This window comes from Lotus japonicus, chromosome 3 (assembly GCF_012489685.1).
Source record: "Lotus japonicus ecotype B-129 chromosome 3, LjGifu_v1.2".
NCBI lineage: Eukaryota > Viridiplantae > Streptophyta > Magnoliopsida > Fabales > Fabaceae > Lotus > Lotus japonicus.
This window is the reverse complement of record NC_080043.1, coordinates 17,829,870-17,839,329: the sequence shown is the minus strand read 5'-3', so window position 1 is coordinate 17,839,329 and position 9,460 is coordinate 17,829,870. Positions and strand designations below refer to the sequence as shown.

At 33.4% G+C, this 9,460-nt stretch overlaps 1 protein-coding gene across 1 annotated transcript; it reads left to right on the top strand.

The window, feature by feature from the left end:
• The first annotated feature begins 481 nt into the window (after positions 1-481).
• Positions 482-2,838, top strand: LOC130748601 (uncharacterized). The gene is made up of 4 exons (XM_057601833.1): positions 482-959; positions 1,455-1,592; positions 1,701-1,856; positions 2,248-2,838. Exons 1-4 carry the CDS (start codon positions 522-524, stop codon positions 2,329-2,331), a joined length of 816 nt encoding a protein of 271 aa, XP_057457816.1. The 5' UTR covers positions 482-521; the 3' UTR covers positions 2,332-2,838.
• Positions 2,839-9,460: the final 6,622 nt, after the last annotated feature.

The following is a 9,460-nucleotide window of genomic DNA, read 5'->3' as shown; positions in this document are numbered from 1 at the left end:
GTTTTTTACCACCACAAAAATAAGTATCTAAAGTGATTGATACTATGCAACAATTTGCCCATCGGAAACAAGATGAAAGGAACTTGAAAAAAACAAATAAAGAAAAAAAAACTGACCAATGTAAAATTTGACTTAGCATACACCTTCTTTCAAATTCATAAGGGCAATGTAAAAAACTAACCATAAAGCATGTTTGGACAAAAATGGTCAATAGAATTGAGAGCATCACAACCACTTTTGTTGCACATACAAATGTTTACGCGTTTACAGCCTTCACAAAACAACAGTAAAGAGACCGAGAAGATGAAAGTACAACAGTTTAATTAGTTTGTTTTGATATCCAAATTCTTAGCTGCCTAATTACCTATTATTAGTCTTGTCCACTTGCCTTGACAACTTGCCTCAACCCACTATTCGCACTATCACAATACCCTATATATATACAAGCCACAAAAGCGAAACACACCAACCATAAAACCAACACACACAAGCTCTCATCCACATTAATTATTTCCTTTTCCATGGCTCCAAATCCTCACTTCTATTCAAACTACACAATATTCAACTCTGATCTTGCAGAGTTCCAAACCCAAGCGTTGGCTTCATCACTCAATGGCAATATTACTATGCAGGACAATAATACCATGTGGGGTTGTCAAGATAGTTTAATTCCTGTGCTTGATAATGGGGAAGTTGATCATCAAATTGTGCCATCCTCACTTGATTGTGATGCCATGTCCTCTGTTTGGATGCCAAACTTTTCAGAGCAACTAGGGGGCATTTCAGACATGGCCATGCCAGCAATTTCAGGCTTCTATGGTGGCAATATTACAGGTACAGGGTATCAGAATTTCAACAGCAGATTCCAACCCAAAATTGCTGATTTTGGGGAAGAATGTTGTGGTTTTGTGGAGGAAGTTAAGCCGAATGCTTATCTTAATGCTGCCAGAGAAAGCTGGGTATGCTTAAATTTTATTAAATCCTGATAGTGTTTCTTTCAAGGCATACATAGTGCATGTAAAAAAGAAGAGTAAAATAAAATAAAATGTTGCATGTGTAAAAAGAATGGAAGTTTTATGGTAGACCATATTAAAAATGAGTTCATTTATGAACCATTTTTTATAAATAATCTTCACTGCATATTATTTGCAATATAGTACTTATGTATTATGTTTAAAAAAAAAATAGTACATGTGTATTTAAAGTAATTTGCAGATAAACTCTTTTAACTTTTGAATCATGTTTTTCTTAATCATGATAGATAAAGCCGTAAAAGAAAGGCCCTAAACATTTTCATAAAAAAACATATTTTAATCTAGCATGAAGTTAGCTCTAGAAAGAAAAATCAATGCATGTTTAAATTTTTTTATTGTGGGAAGGATAGTTTTTGCTGATGCTAATTTAATTTATAATAGATATTTTTTTCATTAATTTTTTTTTAAAATTTATGGCAGGGAAATCAATGTACTCAAATACCAGCAGTTGAAGAGCCTAACATAAAGGTAGGAAGGTACTCAGAAGAAGAAAGGAAAGAAAGAATTCTGCGTTATTTGAAGAAAAGAAACCAAAGAAACTTTAACAAAACCATAAAGGTCTTGTTCTCTTTCTCATACAACACTTCCACAGGACTCTTTTAATTTTTCCCCTTTTGGATTAAACAGGAAATTGAATCTCACTTTGTCATTCACATAATTCTGCAGTATGCATGCCGGAAAACCTTAGCTGATAGGCGAGTAAGAGTTAGAGGAAGGTTTGCGAGAAACAACGAGCTATGTGATGAAGAGACCGCTTCAAAAAAGCACGAGAATCACCTTCACAAAGAAGACTTTTATGGTGGTGATTCATTTCAGTATCAGGTAACTTTCATTACTTACTGTTAATATGGATATGAATTATGTAGAATCTAAGGATGACAATGATATGTCACGTAAATCAATTGGGCTTGCTCACGGTAGACTAAGTAAAAGTAATTGTTCACAAATTGAATTTGTTTGGTTAAAAAAATTAATAGAGTGAAGAGAAACCATCTTCAAATTTCCAAACTCAATGTAAGAGAGTTAAGGGACCACCTTAATGATGGTTGTCGAGCAAGTGAAATTTTAAAGGACACATGAATAATTTTCGATTTATGAGGATGTGAGATTAAACTCGAAACCTGTGACTAATTGTGCCAACCCAAATTGCCTTTAATAAATTGATTTATTGCACATATCATAATTAAACTGATTTTATTAATCATTTATGCAGCTAAAGAATGAAGATGAGGACTGGCTGCAAGAGGCTTTGGCAAGTTTAGTCTATTTATCCCATTCTTCACCGGAAGATATGTGACCCAGCATCAATAAATCATCATATATATGACTAGAATTTACTCCAGCACATTTGGGACTTCCTCACAGGGTTTAAACTAGCTAGTGCAAAATGAAGAGGAAGAGTTGACTCTGATTATTCAGATTGTATGCTATAGTGTATATTTTCTTTGAGAATTAAGCCAACCTTAGACGTAAACTCTAATTGCATGGCGGTGCAAGCAGCTGCTGTAGATTATTTGGTGCTAATTTAATTATGGGCATCTTAATTTGTTTAATTAAAGGGCCTTCTTTGACTGGATACTTGGGTTGATGTTTTGAAAGATATAATATTCTTCTATGTGCATGGATGGAAGGGACTTTATGTTTGAAAAGACAGAAATATTCCGATAAACCTATAGCTTATGAGTCACAATCTCTTTAAGTGTTTGGTGGCAGTTCTTGCTATTGATGTAATTCACTCATTGTGATGATTAGGGAAAGCCACTAATCGGAAATTCAAGTTCTCATATATCCGAGCAGCGTTAGTTTTTTTTTTTTTTTTTTTTTTTTTTTTTTTTTTTTTTTTTGAAAAGGAGCAGCGTTAGTTTAATTGATATGCGTGGGGATTTATATATAGTAATATATAGGGAAGTTTTACATTTACAATTAAGTTGCTTATAAAAAAAAACATTTACAATTAAGTCAGCTGTAGAAAGTGCTGAAAAGTGTAACTCTTGGAGTAAATCTATTTCAACCCTTTGACCAGGTCAAGGCTCATGTGGCTCAAGCAAGGGCTTTAGGCTCAAAATAGAATTACAAAGTAAAAAATGTCTGTTATTCATGTAATAAATTCAATAGTCTTTTTGTAAAGAATACATCAAATTAAGTCTTTTTTATCTACAAGCGGAATCACCCCTGCAAGGCAGGAGTGACTTTTGTCATATTCCGGTTTTTAGTTGCTTTTGAAATAATAAATTGTTTTTGCAATTTATGTTAAAGTGAAAAACAATTTTGCATTTATAAATAAACATGAGTTAATTAATTTTGTATCACGTACTCTTGTTAGGGTATTAGTGGAATTATTCGTGCCGTGCATGTACGGGTGACTTTTGTTTAATAAAATTGTAAATCTAAATGTTGTGTGACACTATTTTTTTTTACCTTTTAGTAAATACATCTTAATAATTGTTTTAACTATATATGTTTTGAACATTGTGTTTTTTTTAAGAAGTACAATGTGTTTTAATACACCGTCACCCTTTTTCTTATTTAATTATGATATAATTGAATTTTTTCAAAATTTTAAAAATTAATTTTAGTCAACTTTTGAACTTTGAATCTTATTATAATTATGTTGACTCGTCAAATCTTCTTTCCTACCACACACATTCCACGAAAAATTACTCACCCACCTTCCATTCTATTCTTACACTCAATCATTCATCTCTCATCCCGTAAGAACCTCTATCTCTCTCTTCCCACCATGGACTGCGGCGTTGAAGCCGTCTTGGCTGCCATCGGCAGCTTCACTTAGTCATTTCACTTATATATTATTCAACACTCACATTTCACTTATAAATTATTCAACACTCACATTTTCGGTCAATGTGTGACTTTTTAAAAGATTTTTACTCACACTTGAATTCTAACACCGGGTGGATGAAGAATAAAGGGTCGGAGAGTGGCAAAACAGTGCAGTGTATTTGAAGTTTAACCTCAATACCCAATAAGATTGGGCTCCTTTCCCATTTTTCTCTGGGTCAGCCCAATAAAAAAGAATACTGGCAGGTTTTCCCTTCAGTTAAGGTTAAGGTTCAGTTCAAGCTCAGAAATCTTTTGAGCAAAAAAAAAAAAACTCAAAAATCAGAAATGGCTTCATGTTCTGCAACTCAGCGTGAGGGTAGCTTCCATGTCCCTCACAAATCGTTCTAGAACCTTCGTTCAGAATTATAAAGTAGGTAGGAAGGTACTTAAGTTAATTTGTAAAATCATTGCATTGATTAAAGATTATTGACTAATTGGAATACTGTTAAAAAAAGCACAATCAAATTGGTAGTTCAAAACAAAATAGATTGACAAATTGATTTAAATAGGAAATAACCAAATTTAACTGTAATTAAATGAAATTCGTTTCCTATTTTTAAAGAAAATTTTGTTTTTTTATTGATTCCAACCGAGATGGATTTTGTTAAAGATTAAACAAATATTCTAAAAGTTTTTTTTAACTCAACAAATATTCTAACAGTTACTATTATCTAATTTAAATAAATAGGAGCATGACCCACTTTATTTCAAATTTTTATGTACCTTAACTTGGGATTCTATTTGAAAATATATCAAAGAAACAGAAACAAAAATACATCATAAATAATCAAAAGTTATAAATTAATATTATAAATACAGAATTAAATAAAAAAAATGAAATACAGATATTGTTTTTTTTTAACATGAAAATATTTTATGCAACTTTTTACCCTAACTATTTTGTAATTTATCAAAAAAAAATTATTTTTAATCACTTTGTAATATTTGGAAAATATTATGTTTGAGAAAGTTTCACATTGGATGATTAGAGGAGTGTTTAGCACTTTATCAGTGAAAGATCTCATACATCCAAAAATGTGGTGTCCAATCCATTTGTGTGATTTTCTCATGTTAGCTATTGTTAGATACCTAAAATTTAAATATTTGAAAAGTAAGAACTAAGAAGTACTTCCTAAACTGCTTTGGACTCAGCTCAGTCTAAATCAAGACTTAGAAATATGTGGCATTCCACACTTCTAATATCCCGTCTAAATCAAAGACTACACTTGGATATAAAAACCAAAAGAGAAATTATAAGAGCAAGTAAACGAATTTCATTTAATTTTAATTCTCAATCTAAACTATATTACGCCATGTAATTAAATGAAATTAGTTTTTTTTTTAAATTTGACTTTTTTATTGATTCCAACCGAGATGGATTTTGTTAAAGATTAAACAAATATTCTAAAAATTACCTTTTTTAATAGTTGTCGATATGTTTAATAAAAATAGGTGCATACAAAAATTTTCATGTTCTCTACATCCAAGATCTCAAGTAGATGATTTTTGAACGTATCAAATTGGCAGTTCAAATTTGATTAAATCGCATGGGTGGCTTGGGAGGATGTATGCAAAGGGAAGAGTTTTGGCGGATTAGGAGTTGGTTATTTAGAGAGTAAGAACAAAGCCTTGCTACTGAAATGGATATGGCGTTTTGGTAGAGAACCAGAAGCTCTATGGCGACAAGTGATTTGTGTCAAATATGGTTTGGAAGATAGAATGGTGCTATTCAAAGTGGAAGATATCAAGCAGAATGAGTGTTCAATTTTACCTGCTGATATATTGAAGATTTTCAAGAGTCAAACTCAAGAGGCTGTGCTATTTCGCGAGGGCTTGATGTGCAAAGTGGGTGCTGGAACAGGAGTTAGATTTTGGGCAGATCCTTGGTGTTCTGATCGGGCGTTGCAAACTGAGTACCCTCGTGTATTTGCTTTCTCTAATGAAAAACAAGCATTGATTAGTGATGTTGGAACAATCGTTGGGGGTAAATGGGATTGGGCGTTGGATTTTCGTCGTGATTTTCCGGGTTGGGAGCAACAACAATATACCAGTTTTCTGCAGAGAATCAATGCTTTGATACCAGCAAAAACCAGTTATGATTCTGTGCTATGGAAGGGTGATAAATTGAGTCTTTTTTCAGTCAAGGCATTGACAAAGCTGGTGGAGGAAAAGCAATTTAATCATGCTGTTTGGAAAATACCAGGGGCAGTGGTTAATTGGTTACCAGCCAAGGTTGCTCTGTTTGCATGGCAAGTGCAGAGTAATCGAGTTGCAACCAAAGCTAATTTGATCGCGAGAGGTGTTCATTTCGAGGAGGGAGCGTTGTGTCCCTTGTGCTCTGAGGATTTGGAATCAACAAACCATTTGTTTCTACATTGCAGTGTTGTGGTATCTTTGTGGCATAGAGTATTACAGCGGGAAAGGATCGCGTGGGTGCTGTCGGGGTCTATATCATCCTTGTTGCAGAGTTGGGAGGGGTTAGACGTCAAGACTGATAAACAGGTATGGTCTTTGATACCTTTTGCGCTCTTATGGTCATGCTGGCTTGAAAGGAATGTTGTTATTTTCTCTCAAAAAAATTTATGTGTGGAAAATGTATGGGATATAATGCTTGCTCGGGTATATTGGTGGGTGAAAGGTAATAGGGATGATTTTGCATACTTCTTGGAACAATTTGTAGCATGTTTTGAGTTTGTGAAATTGCAGTCTGTACAAGTACCGCGCGGTACTGTGGTTTGGACACCCCCACCATATGGAGTCTTGAAATTTAATGTGGATGGGGCTTCGAAAGGGAACCCGGGAATTAGTGGGATTGGAGGGGTGTTGCATAATTCCTATGGTAACATTCTGGGATATTTCTCCATGTCAGCTGGTATTTTGTGGGCTAATGAGGCGGAAGTACAGGCTATCTTACATGCTCTACTCTTCTGTCACCAGTTTAACTGTCATCAGGTTCTTATTGAAAGCGACTCCACACTAGCAATAGGGTGGACTTTGAACAGCCATCAAAGACCATGGAAATTACAGTAGATTTTTAATCAGATTGATTATTTGTGGAACTTGGTCTCTTGTGCCGGAATACAACACATTCTAAGAGAGAGCAATGGAGTAGCTGATTTTTGGGCTAACCAGGGATGTGGTAGATCTGATGTAATTTGGTCTTTCTGTGAGACAAATACTTAGCTTAAATGGGAGGGATGTTCCCATGTTTCATTGTTTCATTCAATAAAGTTTGATTTTAGAAAAATAAAATATAGAAACAATGAATTTTAGGCCTACGGATTTTGTTTTTTATATACGGTTTGATTTAGGAAGGTTAGTGCATGAGTGCATGTTTTGTTGTAAAGAGATGAGTTGTTCCTCTTGAATATTGGTTTGTTCCCTTGCCTATCTAGTGATTGTAGTACTCTTTTTCCTTCATTAGTTTTTTCTCATTGGATTTTTCTTTCGAAGGTTTTAATGAGACTCAATCTCTAGGTGTGTTTTTGCATGGGACATTTAGGCCTTTGTTGGTTTGGCCTCTATCTAAAAAATTTCTTTTTGTTATAAAAAAAAAATAAATTTTATTTTTTTTGAAATTAGAAAGATATAAATTTTATTTTTTAATAAATATCATTAAATTTTGCAAACTTCAAAATTTAACCACCACATGGTCCACCAAACTTGAATTTTGGAACGTGATCAAATAAATTTGAACAAATATTGTTTGATTCCTTTTTCTATATCATTATTGTTGTTATGTGTTTACCAAAAAAAAATTACTGTTGTTATGTTCGATCATGATAACATTTTGAAGTAAATTTGAAATTTTTAACTTACAATTAGGCTGTTCCGTTTTTTTTTTACTTGTTGAACTTTTCATGTCATGTTCTAGCCTTTTTTTAAGGTATGTCATGTTCTAGCTAATTAGAAAGCATTAGCATTCAAATGAGGTAAGTATGAAAAAAGAAAGAAAGAAATTTATAAGAAGTAAATTAATGTAGCATAATATATAATTTTCTTAATAATTAAAATTCATATTGAATAGTTCAATAGAGTAGTGGATTAAAACCAACCTAAAACAAACCAAAGGTAAACACTGCTCGAAATTCTAAACCACTTGATAAACTATAGATACATAAAAAATATTTGATTTTATATGTAGAAACTTGAAACAACATATATCCCCTTCACGGACGTCATTCGATGTGCATAACTCTTTCCACCCTTCAAGACTTTGCATGTATGTTGAGTACCGACTTGATCTCTTAGTTGAACTAAAATAGTTGTATTAGAAAAATAATTTTGGGAAATTTATTTTGGAATTGTCTGTGTAGGAGGCATAAAAATAGTGAATAACTAATAAGTATAACTAATTTGTATCATTAAAATAAATGACGATAAATAATCAGTACCAATTTACTGCCAGATGCTTGTGACTCTGATAATGTGACGTTAAACGAAGGTGCCAGATGCTTGTGACTCTGATAATGTGACGTTAAACGAAGGTGTCAGATGCTTGTGACTCTGATAATGTGACGTTAAACGAAGGTTTTTGACCCTCATTAGAAAAAACGATCATGGAAAAATTGGGATTACAGGATTTATAGGGGGATTCTTGTTTTGGGTGAACTATTCCCAAATAGGTTTGAAAGGATTTTGCTTCCCTTTTTATAGTCTTGACTACCCATCCATGATAAGGTACCTATTGTGCATGTTGATTAAAAATAGAAAATATTCACAAATATTGCACTTTTTTATATATTCTTTTCTTTTTTGCACGGAATTTTTTTAAATATGTATTAAAAATATGTATTTCAAAGTTAAGAAAAACAAAATTTGTTTTTTTAATGCAGATTTAATATTGAAAAACAAAATTTATGTATTTTTTATTGGGATGATATGGGGGCGACACGTGGCAAAACCTTCTAGAAAAAATCCTTTCTTCCATGATAAGGTACCTATTGTGCATGTTGATTAAAAATAGAAAATATTCACAAATATTGCACTTTTTTATATATTCTTTTCTTTTTTGCACGAATTTTATTTTTTTAAATATGTATTTTAAAGTTAAGAAAAACAAAAATTTTGTTTTTTTAATGCAGATTTAATATTGAAAAACAAAATTTATATATTTTTTATTGGGATGATATGGGGGCGACACGTGGCAAAACCTTCTAGAAAAAAAACCTTCCTTTAGAATATTATATAGATTATAATTTATCGTATCAACCAAAAAAACTCCTCTGCTAGGGTTATGAGAAGCTACAACCGTCACCCCCATGGGGGCTTCCCCCCTTTGGGAGGCTCCTCTCCTCCATTAGGGAGGCTTTTCTCCTGCTTTCCTAGGTGTTTCTCTCACAAATGGTGGTTTTTTACCCAAATAAGTAGGTTTTTTGGTGTGTTTGCCTTTCCCCTTTCTTCTTCCTGCTTCCCACCACCGCTGCCGCATCGCCTCCCCTCTCCACCTTCAGCCACCCTACATCCCTTGACCTCCACTTTCCTCTGTTCACGCTGTTGCCCCGCCTCCACTTCACTGTGTGTTGAGATGCAGAGCTGGCTTCAGGTAGACGCGGCGACCTTCTCCTCACCGTCATTGCTGTTGT

Excerpts from the sequence above, each read along its gene's own strand:
- LOC130748601 (XM_057601833.1), top strand. The coding sequence starts at position 522 with ATGGCTCCAAATCCTCACTTCTATTCAAACTACACAATATTCAACTCT. Across the intron at positions 960-1,454 it reads ATGCTGCCAGAGAAAGCTGG|GGAAATCAATGTACTCAAAT; the intron begins GTATGCTTAAAT and ends AATTTATGGCAG. Across the intron at positions 1,857-2,247 it reads GTGATTCATTTCAGTATCAG|CTAAAGAATGAAGATGAGGA; the intron begins GTAACTTTCATT and ends TCATTTATGCAG.